The sequence below is a fragment of the Elephas maximus genome, chromosome 9 (genome assembly GCF_024166365.1).
Source record: "Elephas maximus indicus isolate mEleMax1 chromosome 9, mEleMax1 primary haplotype, whole genome shotgun sequence".
NCBI classification, from domain to species: domain Eukaryota; kingdom Metazoa; phylum Chordata; class Mammalia; order Proboscidea; family Elephantidae; genus Elephas; species Elephas maximus.
Genome location: NC_064827.1, coordinates 91001480 through 91023005, shown reverse-complemented (window position 1 = coordinate 91023005; position 21526 = coordinate 91001480). Strand labels below are relative to the sequence as shown.

General features: G+C 38.4%; 1 protein-coding gene across 4 annotated transcripts in view; it reads left to right on the top strand.

Annotated features, from left to right (window-relative positions):
- The window catches only part of TRPM6 (transient receptor potential cation channel subfamily M member 6), a 191754-nt gene that overhangs the window by 89507 nt on the left and 80721 nt on the right, over positions 1-21526 (top strand). For all 4 annotated transcript variants that reach the window (XM_049896190.1, XM_049896192.1, XM_049896191.1 and 1 more), the window contains exons 8-17: positions 579-747; positions 2608-2731; positions 6598-6670; positions 6791-6891; positions 9942-10076; positions 11091-11144; positions 13758-13898; positions 16653-16754; positions 18354-18631; positions 19936-20164. In XM_049896190.1, coding sequence (XP_049752147.1) covers positions 579-747; positions 2608-2731; positions 6598-6670; positions 6791-6891; positions 9942-10076; positions 11091-11144; positions 13758-13898; positions 16653-16754; positions 18354-18631; positions 19936-20164 — 1406 coding nt within the window. The remainder of the gene's footprint in view (positions 1-578; positions 748-2607; positions 2732-6597; positions 6671-6790; positions 6892-9941; positions 10077-11090; positions 11145-13757; positions 13899-16652; positions 16755-18353; positions 18632-19935; positions 20165-21526) is intronic.

The window sequence follows — 21526 nt, the reverse complement described above, 5'->3', positions numbered from 1 at the left end:
TTGTTTATGAGCGACGGATACCCTGGATCCATTTTAACAGGCTGCTTACTTTTAGATATACTTGAAAAATTCCTTAATGAAAAGTTAAAATTTTGTATTTCGGAGTCCCTGGGTGGTGCAAATGGTTAAGCACTCGGCTATTAACCAAAAGGTTGGCAGTTCAAATCCACCCAGAGGTCACTCTGAAGAAAGGCCTGGCGATCACCTTCCAAAAGATCACAGCCATTGAAAACCTTATGGAGCACAGCCTACTCTGCATACGTGGGGTCACCGTGAGTCAGAATTTACTTGATGGCAACTAGTACTTATATTTTAAAGTTTACTGAAAGCTTTTAACTACTTTTTATCAGGTAAAAGCTTGAAGATACTCATACTATATTTATCCCACATTTTGTTTGAAATCCAAGCTCTTCACTAGGTCTTAAAGTAAGGAAGCCCAGGTAAATAAGAGCGTCACGCTAGGGCGAGTAATGAGCATGTATGGTAATTGAAAGACTTGCGTCTGGAAATCACAACAGGGGATCGGCTGACATAGGAATCCTGTTTAACACTGTGGTATCGTTTGTGATCTGAAACAGGTACAAGGCAAGGTGTGCCCGTGGTGGGTCTGGTGGTGGAAGGAGGCCCCAACGTGATCCTCTCAGTGTGGGAAACTGTGAAGGACAATGACCCAGTGGTGGTGTGTGAAGGCACAGGCCGAGCCGCTGACCTCCTGGCCTTCACCCACAAACACTTAGTGGATGAAGGGTGAGTTGTTGCCTCCCTATTTTTGAAATCATTCCTGTATTTTAGTTCTTTAAGCTGAGGCTGGAAGTCATTTTTCAGTGACTTTTGTATTTGTTAACCAACACCACAATGTCCTCCAGCGATGAGAGTTGCTGCTTCCTTAGCTGAAGAATGACCTGCCTTTAACAGGGAAGGTTCAGCCCCATCAGAGCTGGGAGAAAGAAGCAGCGCTGGGGGGAGGGAGGCAGGAGGGGCTCATGCACTTGCACTTGGCTATTGTAACTGAAACAGCCCTGCAGTGAGTGAGGGGACCAGTGTGGGCCCCAGGTCACCTTCATTTGCCATTTAAAAAAATAGCAATAATTGCTGTATTTATTTCTTCCAAATTTGGAGGTAATTGATATCCTGGCCATATATAGCCTATGTTGTGCTTATTTGAGGTTTTAATTATTTTCCCTTTTCAAATAAGAAGGTAGTTTTTCTCTAGCCATCCCTATATCCAGTGTGATTCTTCTAGTTTCGTATTTCTACTGTGTGAATAAATACACCCGTTGCCGTCATGTCGATTCTGACCCATAGTGACCCTATAGGACAGAGTAGAACTGCCCCCACAAGGTTTCTAAGCATTGGCTAGTGGATTCCAACTGCCAACTTTTTGGTTAGCAGCCATTGCTCTTAACCACTATGCCACCAGGGCTCCAAATAAATATAGTCCCTTACAGCTAAGAAGGACCTTGTGGCGCAAGGGTAGCGCGTCTGACTCTAGATCAGAAGGCTGCGTGTTCGAATCACGTCGAGGTCATGGATTTTTTGGAAACCCTGGTGGTGCAGTGGTTAGGTGCTATGGTCAGCAGTTCAAATCTACCAGGCACTCCTTGGAAACTCTACAGGGCAGTTCTACTCTGTCCTATAGGGTCACTATGAGTCAGAATTAACTCAACTCCAGTGGGTTAAGAGCTAAGATGTTAACCTCACTGATTTACTTAATAGACACTCAGTCACTGTGTATGTTATAACTGCTCTGGGGATCCTTTCCTCCTGATTTCTTTCTCTTTTGTGACCTTAGCCTTCTGCTTCCTCCCTGCTGCCCCTTTGCCTATCCTTTCGCACTTCTACCCATCCTAAAGCCACCCTGGATGTTATGTTTTGGGGTCTCATCTTTTTGAGAATATGTTGCCCCTAATTTCTGGGGATTCACAGTCCTCCCCACCCCCAAATGTCAGCCTCATAAATGTATAGAGATCAAAGTTTATTAGGGGTTACCAGGGGCGGGAGCGAGGAGGGAGGGGGAGTCATTATTTAGGAAACACTGAGTTTCTGTTTACGTGGATGGAAAACTTGACAACAGACACCGATGATGGTTGTGCGACATGATTCATGTAATTGGTGTCACTGAATTATACATGTAAATAATGTGGAATTTGGCAAATATGATGTTACATATTTTTAACAACAGTTAGCAAAAAAAAAGGGCCCTGGCCCAGTGTCCCTCTTTTTGGGGTTCTGGAAGATCACCCTTGGTGGTGCAGTGATTAAGAGCTACGACTGCTAACCAAGAGGTCAGCACTTTGAATCCACCAGGCGCTCCTTGGAAACCCTGCAGAGCAGTTCTGCTCTATCCTGTAGGGTCACTAGGAGTCAGAATGGACACGACGGCAATGGCTTTGGTTTTATGGGTTTCTGGAAGACCATCCCATTCTCACTTTGAAATCCAGCGTCTTCCAGTGCCACTGCTTCTTTTTGTTCACCTACTCTCTTGGCAGAACTGACTGTAGAAACCTTCTAAGTCAGGTGGGGCCGGTGGGTTTTCTCGTACTGCTGTTGCTGGCTTCTCCCTGTCTTTGGGTTATGTCCAATCACGGGCATCTTTCTCTCTCCTAGGACTCTACGTCCTCAGGTGAAGGAGGAGATCATCCACATGATTCAGAACGCTTTCAACTTTAGCCTGAAACAGTCCAAGCACCTCTTTCAGATTCTAATGGAGTGTATGGCGCACAGGGATTCTGTGAGTAGGATGACTGCATGCTTTAGGTGACTTTAAAAAATGCTGATTTTCAACAATTGTAATATTTTTATTTATTTTTACAATGTTTTTAAAACATCGACTGCTTCATTCTTAACTTGATTGTATGTAATTCTACTGAACCTGACCCTTAGTCGAGTACACTTGGCATCTTACTGCCAGCTTCCTAGTTTTCAGATCCCAGGGTCTACCTGGGAAAAAGCACAGAGATAAAATAACATAGCAGTGTTGCCGAAGAGTGAGCACATTTAGTGAAGAGCACACATAAACATTTTTAGTGGGTAAGCGAGCAGCTCTATGTCTTAAGTGAACTCAAGTCTGTTGGGTTAGATGCCGTACATCATAGTATCCTGAGTAAATGCTGCAGGAGGTCGTTGGGGAGATAACTGGACAATGGGAAGTGTGAGAATATACCCTGAGACAGAAAATGGAGTCTGCAAACTGTGGGCTCCAAACATAATGTAGATTAAAGGGAAAGTTTTTAGTGTTTTAGGGCACTTTGATCAAAGCACTTTTCATCAGTGATTTGGATAAAAGTTTGTTGATGATATGACCAGAAAACTTTGGCTGAATGTGATCTTTCCAGAATTTGAAGGCTGGATCAAATTATGTAAGATTTTTGATAGTATTTAAGTACCTGGTCTTAAAAATCCAATTGCACAAGTCTAAACTAGAGAAAACGTGGCTAAACACGAAGATAAGCCAAAAAGTATTGCTACTAGGGCTCCAGTTTGTACATGCACGGGTTTATTCCAAAAAAAATGTGATTAAACATGTTGCTTTGGAGGCAGACAAGTTCCTTCAGTAATACGCTTGTCTTAGTTATGTTATTGTTCAGTGCTGTCGAGTCAGTTCTGACTCATAGTGATTCTATGTACAACAAAACGAAATACTGCCTGGTCCTGTGCCATCCTACAATTGTTGTTATGCTTGAACCCATTGTTGCAGCTACCATGTCAATCCATCTTGTTGAGGGTCTTCCTCTTTTTTGCTGGCTGTCTAATTTACCAAGTATGATGTCCTTCTTCAGGAACCGATACCTCCTGATAACATGTCCACAGTACGTGAGACAGAGTCTCACCATCCTTATTTCCAAGAAGCATTCTGGCTTATTTCTTCCAAGACAGATTTGTTCATTTTTCCAGCAACAGAGGAAACCCTGGTGGCATAGTTGTTCAGTGCTACAACTGCCAACATAAAGGTCGAATCCACCAGGCACTCCTTGGAAACTCTATGGGGCATTTCTACTCTGTCCTCTAGAGTCACTATGAGTCAGAATCAACTCGACAGCAATGGGTTTGGTTTTTTGGTTTTCTGGCAGCAGAAGTATACTTTTTGTGCCATGAGAGGAAAAAAAAAAGAAAACGATTTTGAGGTCAGGGCTAATATCAAATTTTTAACAAAGTTTGGTGGACATCTTCCCAAATCATTGAAGCTTTGCAAAGTTTATGGGCATGCTGCCCCACATAAAATTACAGATTTTAGGCAGGTCAAGCATTTTAAGGAAGGCTGGAAAGACCACAAAGGTGAGCCAAGAGAGGGAAGACTGCCCAGAAGGCTATGGCAACTGTTTTTTTGGATTCCAAAGAGGGTAATCTTGACAGACTTCCTCAAAAGACACAGGACAATCACGGGGGCTTATTTTGAAGTTGTTTTAAGAAAATTGAAAACTGCATTGTGAGAAAAAGGCCAGGGAATTTGTGCTGAGGAATTTTTTTCCATCGTGACAATGCACCTGGTCATTTTTCCATGGTAACATGGGCTGTCCTATAAGAATTTCGTTGGGAAACCTTACCCCATCCACCCTATAGTCCTAATCTTACCCATTCAGACTTCTTTTTGTCCCCCAAACTCAAAGAACATTTAAAAGGAACACGATTCGAGTCCCTCGAGGATGCCAAAACTGCCATTTTGATGTGGCGTAAATTGAAGAGCACAGAATCCTTCGGGTGAAGGATTAGAAAGATGAAAACACCGCCTTCAGAAGTGTATAGACCTAGAGGGAGGATATGTTGAGAAACAATAGCTTCACATTATGATATTTTTGTTTAATAAAGATTTCTATGATTTTGTAGCAGTACTTCTGGACTTACCCTCGTATATGTGAAAAACTATTTGAAATTTTAGTTGACCTAATAACATCAATAATGACCATATTTACAATTGGCAGTATGTTTTCCAATGTATTTTTTCCCCTGAAATAGCCCCATAAATTCAATATGACAGTGGTTGTTTATTTCAGTTTCAGAGATGATGAAGCTGAAGCCCAGAGAATTTAAATAATTAGCCCAGGATCACGCAGTTAAGAAATGATAGAACTGGAAATTGAACTCAGAGATCAAGTTTTATACTCAATTCACTACACTTCCCGTTTCCCAGAATATTCAGTAAGTTAAGGACAGGACAGATTGGAGAGTTCTCCTTTTTGTTTGTCCCTTCCTGTCATCAAGTGGAGTAATCAATGATGTAATTAATGGAGTAGTTAATCAAGAGGGGGTAGAGAAGGTAGCACAGGTTTCGAGTATTACAGGAATTAGGTTCCTAGCTCCTGTACAGTTGAGGATTGATTTTACTCCTGTGCATGGAAGGGCTGTTGGGTGAAGGGAACAGCATGCAAGGTTGTAGAAACGTGGTTTTATACCTGTATAGGAGATTTCTCAGGGGAGTCTCCTCGTTTTGTAGATGTGGAGATTGAGATTGAGATGCCTTCAAACATGTACCAGAGTCTGCATGTTAGTAACATACTTGGGACTAGAATTGACCACCCTTGGCTCTTTTTGTTAAGCCAGCTCCCTTTACTGTATAAAATACATTTTCCTTTGGAAAGATTGAGATATCTTGGTTTATAGCAGGTGGTTTTTTAAAATAAAAAACAAAGTCCTTAGCTTCTTGGATCAAGTAGACACATGAGACTATGTGGGCAGCTCCTGTCTGGAGGGGAGATGAGAAGACAGAGGGGCACAGAAGCTGGCTGAATGGACACAAAAATATAGGGTGGAGAGAAGGACTGTGCTGTCTCATTAGGGGGAAATCAACTAGGACTATATAACAAGGTGTATATAAATTTTTTGTATGAGCGACTGACTTGATTTGTAAACTTTCACTTAAAGCACAACAAAAATTAAAAAAATAAATAAAGTCCTTATTGTCTTAAAAAATCAGTTGCATGCCAGGTTTCACAGGACACTTTTGACATCATAAGGATCATCTGTGCTACCATCGTACTTGCTCATTGTCCCACTTGTGTCATGACAAATCCTTGAGCGTTCATTTCTCATTAAAAAGGCAAAAATCTTAGTTTCTAAGGCTTGGTATGCCTTTAGAATGAGAAGTGATTTTATTGACTTTAGGAATTCACACTGGTGTTCTTTTCATTATAGCACATGCATAGTAAATTAACATGTTACAATCCATTAATTTTTTATTTATTTTCCCCAAGTGCCCATACTTCTTTATTACCCTATTCTAAAAGTTTTCTTTTATACACCCTCCTCAAAAAAAAAAAAAAACAAAAACCCAAACCCATTGCCATGGAGTTGATTCCCACTCACAGAAACCCTGTAGGGCAGAGTAGCACCATCCTGTAGGGTTTCCAAGGAGCGACTGGTGGATTCGAACTGCCACCCTTCTGGTCAGCAGCTGTAGCTCTTAACCACTGTACCACCAGGGCTTCTTTCTCTTGTATAGGTGAAAACAATTTTTTTTTTTAACTCTATGTCATTTTTCACATTAATGAAAAGTCTTTTCCTCAATTCATTAGCTCAGTAGCGAATTCTATGAATACTTTTGAAAGATTTTCTTTGCTGGGTCTCCCAAATGTATGGCGTTCTATTTTTCAATTATTACAGATTACCATATTTGATGCCGATTCTGAGGAGCAACAAGACCTAGATTTAGCAATCCTAACAGCTCTATTGAAGGGTAAGTGTTTGAATAGGGTTACAGTTGTTTCTCACTTCCTCTTTCCACATTCAATGGCACTTTGTGTTTTTAAGTAGATATTTTGAATGTAATACATATTTGTTCTTTATTTCATTCTAGGCACAAATTTATCAGCATCAGAACAATTAAATCTGGCAATGGCCTGGGACCGAATGGACATTGCCAAGAAGCAGATTCTAATTTATGGACAACATTGGAAGGTACAGTGAAAACTAAGTTACTTGATAAAAAATATTTTGTCACTCTTCGGACATAGATTGGACTGGACAATGGGTTGGAGAGGGATGCTGGTGAGGAGTGAGCTTATTGGATCAGGTGGCCACTTGAGACTATGTCGGCCTCTCCTGCCTGGAGGGGAGATGAGAGGGTGGAGGGGGTTAGAAGCTGGCGAAATGGACACGAAAAGAGAGAGTGGAGGGAGAGAACGGGCTGTCTCATTAGGGGGAGAGTAATTGGAAGTGTGTAGCAAGGTGTATATGGGTTTTTGTGTGAGACACTGACTTGATTTGTAAACTTTCACTTAAAGCACAATAAAAATTATTAAAAAAATATTTTGTGTCTTGGTTTGTTAGGAAGGAGCAAAAGAGAAGATTGGGGGAGATATTGATTGATTTGGGAAAGGCTGTGGGAGTAGCATCTGGGTGGCTGGGCGCCTAGGGACAGATAAAACACTTTTCTCATCCACTTTGCTCCCTGAAAACACTTTTTTCTCTGGCCCTTCCGCCTAATTAAAGCTGAAAAATGGAGATTGGGGGAAAGACAGAATGGAGGGATTTTTAAAATTTATTTGAATGGGAGGATTTTTATATTGTTATTTAGGACTTCATGTTTATCTTATTTTTTATATTTAAAAGTAATAAGTGCTCATAATAGAAATTGATGAAAACAGAGAAAAGAAGAAAGATATTCCATAGTGCTAATGATAATAACTATCAACATTTCATTAAAAAATATATAGTTGTGACTATATACCACAGGTCTACTACTCTGGCCTATAGGGTTGCTATGAGTCGGAATCGAATCGACTGCATTGTTTTTTTTTTTAATTAAAAAAATGAATTATTATTATTTTGGGGTCAAAGGAATACATGTACATTTTTTAAAACATCCAAATGTACTAAAGGACTACAAAAAAAAAAAAAACAAAAAAACATAGGCACTCTCTGTCCTGCTGCACCCAAAAGCCTAACACTTTTGATATATATATATATTTTTTTTACTGCTCTAACATTTATAAATCTCCATAGTTCTAAATAATAAGTCACGTTGCTGTCTTCTGGTTCACCAGTCTTAAAGATCCCTCAACATTTTTGTCTTGTGCTGGCACTGCTACAACCTGGATCTGTTGCCTTCTATTCCTGGTGCTTGTCAGTCATCCATGAATCTCCTGTCATTATCTTGGGAATTCTTTTGCCTGCTTCGTCTGCTGGAATTCCTGTTTTCCCTATCTCATATCTTTTTCTTCATTTTCAAGGCGAGCATCCTTGAGTAACTTTTTGAGGAAGGAGGTATGGGAGATAAATATTTTGAGATGTCTGAAAGTATTTTTTCAAGAATGAGAATAATTTTCCTTCAGAAGTTTGAATCCTTGGCTCCCAGAGCCTAGCATTGCTGTTTTCTGATCTTTTGTGTGTGACCATTTTTTTTTTCCTTCTCTGGAAATTTTTAGAATATTCTTTTTGTTCAGTGTTTGGAGATTTCACAATAATGGGTGTTGTTGTGAGTCTGCTTCTATCCATTATGCTGGACACATGATTTCAATTTGGCATCATGTGTTTCTATTTATGGAATTTCCTTTTCTCTTCTCTCTGTTGCCTTTCTGAAATTCCTCTTATTTGAATGTTGGACCTTATGGACTACTCTAATTTTCTCATCTTTCTTCTCTCAACTTCCATATCTTTTCTTTGGTAGGTTTTCTCAACTTTCATTTTCCAGCCTTCTATAGAGTTTTTCATTCCTGGTAGCATACTATTAATTTCTAAGAGCAATTTTTTTCTCTGATTGTCCAACCCCCTCTTTTTTTTTTTTTTTTTTAATAGCACCCTGGATACAGTATTTTTTTTTTTTTTTTGTAACCTCTCTGTGGATATTAATGATAGATAGCTCCTTTGAAGCTTTCTTTTTCATGTATTGACGGCTCCTTCCTAGTTGAGATTTTTTTTTGGTCTGTTTGTTTTGGTGTTCATTATGTAAGGGTGGAGGTTAGAAGGCTCATTAGAAGTTCTGATCCTATAGGTGAAGCTTGACAACTTCGAGCTTCACAGAAGGAGGATCTAGCTGCCATTTGCTGGTGGGACACTAATGTCATCATAAAAACCCACATATCTTTTATATTGGTTACATTACCAGAAAAGATTCTTCTAATTCTCTGCCTCGAATGTAAATTGACTTGCTGCTGGGGTTATGGGAATGAAGTGGGGAAAGGCAACTGGGAAGGTTTCAACATTGAGGTTCAGCATGTATTTATTTCATCCTGGTGCTCCTATGTTGGAAACCCTGGTGGCGTAGTGGTTAAGTGCTATGACTGCTAGCCAAAAGGTTGGCAGTTTGAATCCACCAGGTGCTCCTTGGAAACTCTATGGGGCAGTTCTACTCTGTCCTATAGGGTTGCTATGAGTTGGAATTTACTTGGCGACCGTGGGTTTGGTGCTCCTAGGATTTTGTGGTATAGATCTGATTTGTTCTTCATTTTTTCAATTTTCAGTATTTGGAATTCTGGGGTCTATTAAGTCAATCACCATTGACCACCTGCTTTCCAACTTCCAAAATGTTGTGCTGTGTCTCCACTCTTGTTCTCTTTGGCCTTGTGGAGCAATTAAAAACAAAATTCTTTTACTGCAGTTTAGTGGAGTTTTGGATAGGAGTAAAATAAGATTATTGTGTTCAATTTACCATTTCTACCCAGAAGTAAGGTACAGTTTTAGTGGAAACAATGTTAAGCTAAGAAAAGAAACCTTGGATTTTTATTAGTATTGCATTAAACCTGTAATTTAGGAAGCACTGAAATCTTTGCAATAGTCAGTCTTCTCATCCAAGGACATGGGATGGTTCTTCATTTATTTAAGATATTTTTATGACTTCGAGTTCACTTTTTTTTTTGCTTTTTTCCTCATCTTGCACGTTTCTTAGTAAGATTGTATTGTATATATATTTCATTTAAGTATTTTTGAACTTAAACACATGAAATTCTTAAGTAATTTCAACTTTCTGAATTCTCTTTATGTCTCTTATTTATTTCTGCCCTCTGAAGCCTGGCTCACTGGAACAAGCAATGCTGGATGCTTTAGTGATGGATCGGGTAGATTTTGTGAAACTCTTAATAGAATACGGGGTGAACCTCCATCGCTTTCTTACCATCCCCCGACTGGAAGAGCTCTATAATACTGTGAGTATTGAAACATATCATCATTTCATCAGTCAGCTCCCTGAAGATTCGTTTACTAATTAGCTTAAGATTTCGCTGTCTCCTTCAATGTTCATGTACTAAAACAGTTTATAGAGAGAGAGACTTCCCGATCCAAGAAGAAACATTCTTATCAATTCTATTTTATCCTATGGTCATTTCTAAACTAAGAAAATATAGTAAGATATAATTAAAGTCCAAGATGTAAATTAGCACAAATGGCTTTTATGGAGTTATTGAAAGCATATCAACCTAAGTCCACTTCTGAAATTCTCTTCCTGCAAATATCCTATGCAAACTCTGTTGAAACTAGACTTGCTTAATAATTGTGAAAACACCAATTGCTCAAGCCATGCACCCTACTTGAAATGTCTTCGCTTTTAGTTTCCTTGAATTTTGCTTTTTATTCAAAGACCTATTCAAGTCCTGTCTTCTTGTTTACCCAGTTATCTCCCTATATTAGTTGTAACTGTTTTCAAGGATACGCATCTTCATATTATTGGTTTTTTAGTGTAAGTACCCAGTCTCTTCTATTAGATTGTAAACACCCTAAGAAGAAAGGGCTTATATTGCTATTGAGTTCTTTAGAGGCCTGACTGAATATAGCAAGTGTTCAATAAATATTTGTTTTTAGAATGGAATGGTATGATAGGATAGATTAGGCCAGAAACTTCATATGTGATAAAGCATAATTATAAATTACATGAAATTTGTTTCTGCCTCTTGCCATATAAATTTCATTGAGTTCTTGTCTCTCTCTCTCTCTCTCTGTCTCACACCTGCACACACATACACACACATTTTGCTTTGAAAATATTTCAATCTAATTACGTCTCTTGGGAAATACCTTTCTTAGAGTTAATTGGCTTAAACTTCATTGCTAAAGATGTTGATGAAAAATTTCAGTATCTCGGTTACTTATACATACTGAAATAATTTTTTTCCCCTTAGCACATGGTAATTGAAGGGGATAATTCTTCCTTTTGTTTATTGCAGAAACAAGGACCTACTAATATGCTCTTACATCATCTTGTCCGAGATGTAAAACAGGTAACCTAATTACAATGGTGTGGTGAGAATTTCTTTGTGTGTTGCTTTAGCTTTGTGATAGAGGCGTTACCAGATTTTGATTTGTAAAATATAGATCTGGATTTTTCTAGTGAATTACCCTCTTTACCTATGACTCTCAATCATTTCTTTACCAAACCACACTTTTATATTTTTTCCTCTTCATTTTTTTTAATAGTGCTGAAGATTTGATCCACCAAATAGGTGACATTAGTTCATAATTATTTCCTCTAAAAAAAATCAATTGGAGACACACAAAACTGCCAATCAGAATTTCATTTCAGCATGATACCACTTTACCACCACTGATGATAATAAAACCAGCTGAAAACAAAGAAACTTGGTGATTCTGTTTTCTTTTTTGGAGGACAAATACATGATTTCCATTGTTAGCATTGTTTTAAACATTGGCGGTAACTTGGGACTTTATCAATTTTTTTTAGTCTAAGCATTGTTCTAGGGAGTCAGGATAGAGCTCATTCTATACTGTCACTAATGTTTTGTTCATGGTGTTCTCATTAAGCATTGAGTTAGATTACACTTAAAATATAATTCTTTGATCTCCCATTAGTTATCCAAACTTTGCAAGTTTAACAGACTTTGTGCTTAATTCCTTCTCTTTTAATTACCAAGAACTTTTATTCACATCGACAGAAAATTGAGAGTGCTTTTTGTTTGTCACCATGCTTAAAACCCAGCCATGGCACATTTTACAAAGTTTTTCCTCCAGCAGTTCTTGAAACGGTCATCTTTCTGAAGTCTAATATTTGATGGAAACAGTGTGGGCTTTCTGCATGTGTTGACTTGGTGAGGGAGCCAGAGTCACAGGACTGAAGAGGAAGACATTTAATTGGCAAATTCAAACCCACTGAATTCTGCCTCATAGCTACCCTACAGGACAGAATTGAACTGCCTCATAGGGTTTCCAAGGAGCGTCTGGTGGATTCAAACTGCCCACATTTTGGTTAGCAGCAGTAACTGTTAACTACTAAACCACCAGGTTTTCCAGTTGGCAAACTAGTAGTAAGCAAAAGTGTCCATGCTGATGAAGCCAACAACTAATAGGTTCTTGCCGAGCAGACTGGCAAATTGAAGTCAGCCAGACTTGGAGTTGGAAGAACAGAAAGGTTTATTCACAGTTTGCAAACTGGGAGGCAGGCAGGGTCTCACGACCTAAGGCTGCCAGCTCCCTGAGCTAAGACAGATTTGCTTCTTATACAGGGAGTGACATACATATTCATGAACAGTGAGGGAAGGATCTTCAGTCTTGTGATGCATGCTCAGTCTGCATAATTTTTGTGTATGAGTTTTTGTGCACGGCTTTAAAAATACTGCACACAGCCCTAAAAAAATGGTGAGGGCTTGCTGCTGCCGTCCAGGAAAGTTGTATAGTGGGTAAATTTGGAGTTGGCGTGCCTGTGCCTTGGCATCCTGCTAGGAGAAGAGAGGAAACCTGGGGAATCAACCAGCCGTGGTGAAGTGTTGAAAAAGTTTTAACAAAATGTAACAAGAGTAGACTTTTCTGAAAAATAGCTATTATGGTATGGTCAGTAACCCTCTGCCACGTTCACTGAGGTAAATTTAGTTTAAGTTCACTTATATCAAAATGAATTTCCTCAAATTATTTCCTTAAACTTTGATTCTCTCACAATAAAAACAGAAAAAGGAATGAAATAGGTCGAATATATAAGACCGTTGTTTTTGGTGTTCCTTGAAAAAAGTTAATTCGAATGTGAAAAAGGAAAATGAAATGATTCACACACACGTATGCACGTATACAAAACATTATTTCTTGTTCAAAGCTTAGTTTGCATTATTCACAAGTTATTCATTTCAGAGACTGTGTTCAGCACTCTATGTACTTATAAAAAATTTACCGGGAAGTAGACAATTACAAAGAGGTAGGAAGGTAGGTTTTAAGGGGCCAGAATAATTTTCATTTAGACTAAGACCGTCTCACTTGGAAATCTACAACTCACCCCTCCTACCAACAGTAATATTAGTCTTGGCACAGGCTCAGGGTTTGGTGTCTCATTTGGCTCTGCCATTTGATGTTCCTATTTCTCTTTGTTCTACTTCCTTCCATATTCTTCTTTTACATATAATGTGGGCAACACAGGGAAAAGTGTTAGAACTATGTCAGTGAAGACTAAGGCTAATGATTTAACCCAGTGTTCGTTTCGAATCGTATATATCCAAGTATATCCTTCAGTGATTTTTTTTCTGTTGTAGTAGTTATATTATTTCCAGGTAAAAAATAAGCTTTTAAACTACATTTAAATGTATTTTATTTTAGATTTGTATACGTATATGTGTAAGCATGAGAGAGAGAGCAAGTACATAAGCAGATAACATAGACTCATTCTTTGTCTATGAAACTAAAAAAATCTAAATTAAGGATAAGTGTCTTTTTTTATTGGGACAAGTGTTTTATATCAATAACTGGTCATATTACTTGATCAATTTGTAAGTATGATTGAAAAATGAATCTACTCTTTGAGGTTGATTTGGTTACATGCTAACATCATGGTGAAAAAGATAGAGAAAAAGAATTGAAAGTTATAATTTGTGACATTTTTGTTGTTGTTGTTGCAGAATACCCTTCTCTCAGGGTACAAAATCACACTGATTGACATTGGATTGGTAATAGAATACCTCATTGGTGGAGCATATCGGAGCAGCTACACTAGAAAAAATTTCAGAGCCCTGTACAACAACCTCTATAGAAAACGCAAGGTAATGTCAATGGAGGGTGCCCTAGTAAAATGAAGGATAATTAGGATTTGTAGTTTTACACAAAATGGTTTGAGGAAGTTCAGATAGGATTAGCTTCTAAAATGGACTTTCTGCTCATCAACATTTACTATGTGCTATGTATAAAAAAAAAATTTTTTTTTTATGTATAAAGTACCGTGCTAAGTGTTGTGTGCTGATCTTAGATGGACATAAAGATCAGAAGTTTAGAAACTAGAAGAAACAGATTTATGAGTAACTTGCCATAGTACAATATGTATTACGGCAATAAAAAAATGTGTTATATTAAAATATATGCTATATGAACGGCAATGGGTATATGATATATGCGTTATATTGATAGATATAATACGTGCTGTATTGACTAGAAGTAATGTGAGAAGAGAGACGAGAGGCAGATGCAACCAATTCTTTTTTCTTTCTTCTTTTTTTTTGTTTTTAAAGATACAGAGGTTAAAATTTTCATAGGATGAGATGTATAAAACACAATATTCCACAGTCTGGGGTTGACAAATTCGGGGTAATTGTGCAGAGATTATATTGGAAGATGCATGCAGAATGTACTTAAAATATATATTATACATATTTTATTTTCCATCATAGATTTTAAAGTCTAGAAATATAAAATTAAAATGGCTGGTTATTAGATTAGCAGAGATAACATTAGTCTTTTCTTAAAATTGCTGTTACAGACCAGTAACCAGAAAAGACTTATTCTTATTAGAGGACAGGGAAGTATTAGAAACATAGGTTGGGGGCATTTTTGGTTGGGGAGGAGCATGAGCAGTGAAAGGCATGGTGATGTGGACATCAGTGGGTTTTTGCAATGACCAGGAGACCTGTGTTGCAGAAGAAGAGGAACTCAGAGGGTTGTTAGAGACGAGGTGGAGAGGTAGTTTGTGCTAAGACCACATGAAGAGTCTAGAATACCAAGCCAGTTTTGACCCTTTATTTGTAAAGAATCAGATGAAGTGAAAACCTAACTTGGCTTTAGGGAATGAACAAACAAAACAAAACTAAAGGTAACTCAAAATCACAAAGAAAATATTCTTTACTAAGATTTCAAAGGCATAGGGATACACTTATGGAGATATCAGCTACTTCATTTAAACAAAATAACCATTGCAATGAGGTTACCAGTGGCAGGTGGCAAGTATGAAGACTGACTGTGGCCACGGTGAGTGCCCAGTGGGGAGGCTGTTAGCCATGTTACCTTAGGGACCTTTGTAGAAATGATCCATCAGTATTAAATGACCCATTTCTGTGGTTCTTTTCAATGGAAGGAGTACAGAGATATTGTATTTCATAGAACACAAGACTGTAGTAGTTATGAGTACATGGTTTGGAGTCAGAGAGATCTCAGTTTGAATCCTAGTTTTGCTAATTAGTAGCTCTGTAACTGGATCAAGAAACTTAACCTCTCTAGGTGTCAATTTCTTCATCTATAAAATGGGAATATTAATACCCCCTCTCTAAATTTGCCAGCAGGATTAAATAATACCCCGGAGCCCATATTGCTGCTACATAGAGGGTATAGAATAGCTGTTAGAGATGATAGTTATTATGGTTATTACAATAATGATACGATTAGCTTTATATCATACTGCTGTTGTTGTTGTTAGGTGCTGTCAAGTTGGTTTCAACTCATAGAGACCCTATAGGGCAGAGTAGAACTGCCCCATAGGGTTTCCAAGGAGTGGCTGGTGTATTTGAACTGCTGACCATTTGGTTAGCAGCCAAGCTCTTAACCACTATGCCACTCATACTATTACTACTACTATTAATTTGGGTATTATCTTTAAAAAGTCTTGATCCCATTACTTCTGTGTCTAATTTTTATCCATAAGACACAAACCAGAAATAAATAAAGCAATACAAAGCTTATGGTTTGGTATCATACATTTTTACCTTAGTCCTTTTAAGAATGCTTCCTTTTTTGTTTCTCATTGATGAGAACTTCATGATGAAAACTGAAAAAAAAAAAAAAAAAAAAAACCCAAACCCACTGCCATCGAATCGATTCCAACTCATACAGACCCTATCCCACAGACCCTATAGGACAGAGTAAAACTGCCCCATAGGGTTCCCAAGGCCGTAATCTTTATGGAAGCAGACTGCCATATCTTTCTCCCATGGAGCAGTTAGTGGGTTTGAACTGCTGACCTTTCAATTACCAGTTGAGTGCTTTAACCACAGCACCACCATAGCAGTGAATTATGTTGCCATTGCCCCCATCCACTGGAATTCTAGTGGATATATTATGTAACAGCCGGAAAAGTTCCAATAACTTTCCAACTTAACCTTAACCTTGGAGCTGTTTGTGGATCGGGACTTTTTCTTATCAGTACTGTGAATCTTTATTGCCTATTCTGAACTTTTTCCAGGTATAAAACTTCCATTGATTCCAATGGAATTTCCACATAGAGAAAGACTGCAGACCTATAACAGAAAACAAGACAGCGTGCTCTCTTAGATGTTAGGAAATTGCAGTGTACTAAATAAGGAGACTCTTGTTAGGTGAACTTTCCTCCAGGGAGATTAATTACTAATCATGGATGAGAGACAGAAATGTCAGATATTTGGTAGGACACAGCATCATATTTAGTTTTCTTTATTGTCTAGTAATGCAATGTTGATTGCTACCACTGTAATTTTCTTTTACCATTTTTGTTTTATAAAAAGTAAAATAACAATGTATGCCAGAGAGTGACCAGCTTTGCTCAAATCCTTTCCCAGCCCTCCCTTCAGCGGAGCTGCTCCTCAGGAAATGGAAACGAGTCTGTGGAAAGCACGTTGCATTCCCAATTCATTAGAACGGCCCAGCCTTACAAACTCAAGGTACCATTTACTTGTTTTTAGACTTGAAAATAGCATTGGTTTTGTACACTGAGACTGTTTCTTCATTTAAAGTTGGATAATGAGAGGTACAAATAGAGGGACCATTTACAAGTACCATAAAGAAATGGTGCAAGTAAAGAGCATAACACAGCTGTCCTCTAACAGCAATGAGCAAAGGCTCAGGACAGAGCGCTGGCAACTACATGATTGCCTGGGCTTGGACTTCAGCCTCTCTCCCTTGTTTCTTCCTCCACCGTGTCCCAAGAGTGACTCAGGAAGGCAGTCCATGGGCTGGTAGCAGAAAATGTAATCATTAATCCAATTCCCGTAGCTGTTGAATCTTTTCCAACTCACAGCTATCCTATAAGACAGAGTAGAACTGCCCCTTAAGGTTTCCAAGGAGTGGCTGGTGGATTTGAATTGCTGACCTTTTGGTTAGCAGCCAAGCCACCAGGGCTCCGTTAGTGCAATACCACACTTTTGTTCCCCTTTTCCCTTCTTCACCTCTCCCTCCAACTGACCTTTTGTATCTTCTTTTTGCCTCTTTGAGCCTTTCTTGAAATTAATTTTAGCCTGATGTTAATGTTACAGGTATGACAATCCAAGTGTATTTATGTGTATGTGTGTGAGAGCAAGGTTGTGATTCCCTTTCTCCCCATGTATCCTCAAGTCCGCCTTCGTCTAGGGATGAATGCTTTTGCTCAAGAGTTTCCATGTAAATGGCTACTATGTTGGCCTAGAGGAATGTTTTCCATAGTTCTGGGTTTCAAGTATATTTTATAAATTCACTCTTGGCCATCATCAATGAACGTAAATTCCTTTTATTTATAGAAATGGAAGAAACTTATGATAATTTTTACTGTAACTCCTTTAATTCCAAATAATAATTATTAAATATTTGTTATTTGCCAGGCATTATGCTAAATACTTGATTGAATTTGGGAGGTGAGTTGGTAGGGAAAGAAATAGTGACAACTGGGAAATGATCCAACCCACTTCTTCAAAGTAATAATTCTAATGCAAAATGGTGAGCATTAAAATACGAAGTGTTATAGACGTACATGGGGAGTTAGAGAATGGCATTTGGGCTCAACTGAAAAGGGTGGGTTTACCAGGTGGAGAATATAATTTTATTATTATATCATCATTACTAGAGGAATAGAATCAGAATAAAGGAGCTCAAAACCTATCCATTTGGATGTGTATGGGCAATACTAGTGGCATTTTTCTAAAGGGAAGGTAATGAATCTGTTTGCTAAGGTAAGGTTAGAGACTTTTATAGTTTTCATTTATCCAGCTGATTGTTATTTCTACCTGTTCTCTTGAGTACCGTAAGGGACACTATTTTAACTTATGTTAAATGAACTGAAGGCATCTCAGCTTAGGGACACTGCATCTATTATATGCAACAAAGAATAGGTTACCTTAAAAGGTCTAAATTTTGTTTGCTAGTTTATAAAGTCTTATTATTATTTCCATCTCTGTTTAGCATTGATTAAAAAAAAATATCTCTAAGGCACCTGTTGTGTTTCATTAGGTAAGTAGAACCATCATACATCTGCTTATTTGGAAACTCATCCCTACTTTATTTTCTAATAGGAAAAGTCTGTTGCACTTCATAAATCAAGGAAGAAGTCAAAAGAACAAAACCTGTCAGAGGACCCCGAGGCTGCTGGCTTTACTTACCCTTACAATGACCTGCTGGTTTGGGCTGTGCTCATGAAAAGGCAGAAGATGGCCATGTTCTTCTGGCAACATGGCGAGGAGGCCACAGTTAAGGCCGTGATTGCTTGTAAACTGTACCGAGCAATGGCCCATGAAGCTAAGGAGAGCAACATGGTGGATGATGCCTCTGAAGAGTTGAAAAATTACTCAAAGTAGGAGTTCTCTCTTCACTTCATAGTAAACATCGACAGTTCTTAGAATGGTTAGACGCTTTTATCTCACCTTAGAACTTACAAGATGAGTGGGCTTAAAGCTGTGCATTTCATGGACTTTCCTGTTAAGAGGGTTTAAGTGTTTTAGGAAACCCTGGTGGCATAGTGGTTAAGTACTATGGCTGCTAACCAAGAGGTCAGCAGTTCAAATCCATCAGGCGCTCCTTGGAAACTCTGTGGGGCAGTTCTGCTCTGTCCTATAGGGTCGCTATGAGTCAGAATCGACTTGATGGCAGTGGGTTTGGCTTTTTTTTGGTTTAAGTGTTTTGAAGAGCTTTGTGGAATAAAGGGAAAAGAGGTATCCTTCAAGTTAAGAAACTTGGGTGCTAGTTCCAGTATAGCTGTTTACCATTTGGGCAAGTCAGCTGATCTTTCTGGGCTAAGGCTGCCTGACTATGAAATGTTCAATTGAAGATATTGAAAGTCCCTCACGACTCCCAAATTCTTTGACACTAAGTAAAACGTGCTGTTTACTTTAAGTATCTCAGGTGAGTTAAAACAAAGAAACAAATAAATAAATAAATGCATTGTATTGAAGAACCAGAGAGTGATGGTGGAGACAGAAAAGTTTTTGATTATTAAATTTAGAAATATTGGTGATTTTTAAAATTTTTCTTAATAGTGAGAAAATAAGGGAAGCTGAGTTAATGGAAACTAATGTATAATTTTGATAAAAAGAAAAACAAACTCCAAAAAATGATAATATCTACTTTTCAGAGGAAATACCTTCCTGAAACATCATAAAATCAGAAACCTGAGGGTGTTCTCAGGTCTGGCGTCTTCCTAAGTTGTTTACAGATTTTGTAAAATCTTCAAAATCTATCATATTTTTAAAAATCTTCGGGCGGGGGGGCGGGGAACTGGTTCCACGATTTTCCTTAATTGCTTGTTCAGACTTTGAACAGTCTTTTCTGCCAAGAAATTCTTTATTGAGTCTTATCAAGGAGTCCCAAACCAAGATATGTATAGCTCATTGTATTGTGTGGAGTGGCTTCTTCCCATGAATAGCTCAAGTACTTCTGGTGTAAAGCAAATTCTCTGTACTCCAGCATATATCCTCTAGTCCTGTTCCTTCAGGAAATTAAGAACAGCTGAGAGGCAATCCCCCTAAAATAACTTCTGTAAAACTGAGATTATTAAATTGCTGTTTGCTCTTTTTTTTTTTTTTTTTATCAAGGCTCACATCTAATCTTTGAGAATGTTTCTGGAGCTCTCACCTGTATTGATTTTCTCTATCATTACAGACAGTTTGGCCAGCTTGCCCTGGACATGTTGGAGAAAGCATTCAAGCAGAATGAGCAAATGGCCATGAAGATGTTGACATATGAACTCAAGAATTGGAGCAATGCTACTTGCTTGAAACTGGCTGTGTCTGGAGGATTGCGACCCTTTGTCTCACATACTTGTACCCAAATGCTACTGACAGACATGTGGATGGGGTGCCTAAAAATGAGGAAGCACTCTTGGTTAAAGGTAAATTTACTTGCCTTATGGAGTTTAATTTTAGTTTAGTTTGAAGGTGTATACCCTTGAGCTCCATTTTTTACTTGTTCTAGAAGTATATCTTCAGGCAAACCAATTAGTATCTCTGATTCTCACAGATGAGTTGGGGTCCTTACCTGTGGAACCTCTGACAACTACTTTGTCTCCTGCTACTGTAGTTTCAGAGCCCTGGTGGCATAGTGGTTAAGAACTTGGCTGCTAACCAAAAGGTCGGCAGTTTGAATCTATCAGCTGCTCTTTGGAAACCCTATGGGGCAGTTCTACTCTGTCATGTAGGATCACTATGATTTGGAGTCGACTCGATGGCAACAAATACTGCAGTTTCTTTTTGAAAACAGGGATAATCTTATCTGTTCTGTCCACCCGAAAAGCATATTCAAGTGGAGGTGTTCAGAAGATGTAAAAAGCATATACAAGCATGCAAGTTTTTGTTATTTCCAAACTCCTTTGGCCCTGATAATGACCACAACAGTAACTGAGACTTTTTAGTGGAATTTTTTCTCTGCTTAGGAATACTAACAGATATTAAACTAAATAAAATTAATTTTGGTTGTTCTGCTCATCCAATGTGTTGTTTCAGAGAATACGTGACTGTTTTATAAGGCTCCCTTCACACACGTTTGTTCACACCACTAACCATCTCCGAGGCCCCTATTTCATTATAGTGCAACCTCGTTCCTTACTCTTGAATAATCGAGAGTAATTTAGTTAACCACTAAGGACATTTAATTTTTGACATCAAACCTAAACTTAAAGCTTTAGGGTAGGGTTGAGCCTAAAAAGCACATGTAATTATGAAACAAAATAAAAGGGAATAAAGCATAAGTATTAAGGGGTTTATTTTATATTTTAATATAATTCTCCCTCAAAGAAAAAAAACCAAAAAACCAAACCATCTAGTTGACTCTGACTCATGGTGACCACATGTGTGTTAGAGTAGAACTGTGCTCCATAGGGTTTTCAATGGCTGATTTTTTCAGAAGTAGATCCCCAAGCCTTTCTTCTGAGGTGTCTATGGGTGGAATCACACTGTCAACCTTCCTGTTAGCAGTCCAGCTCTTAACTAGTTGCACCACTCACCGAAAAACACCAAACCCATCGCCGTCACGTTGATTCTGACTCATAGTGACCGCACAGGGTTTACAAGGCTGTAAATCTTTATAGAAACAGACTGTCACATCTTTCTCCCACAGAGTGGCTCGTGGCTCTGAACCACTGATCTTTTGGTTAGCAGCCAAGTGCCTTAACCACTGCGCCATCATGGCTCCTTTGCACCGCTCAGGGACTTGTTTTTCTCCCTAGAGTTCCCGAAAGTACAAGGTATCCCATACA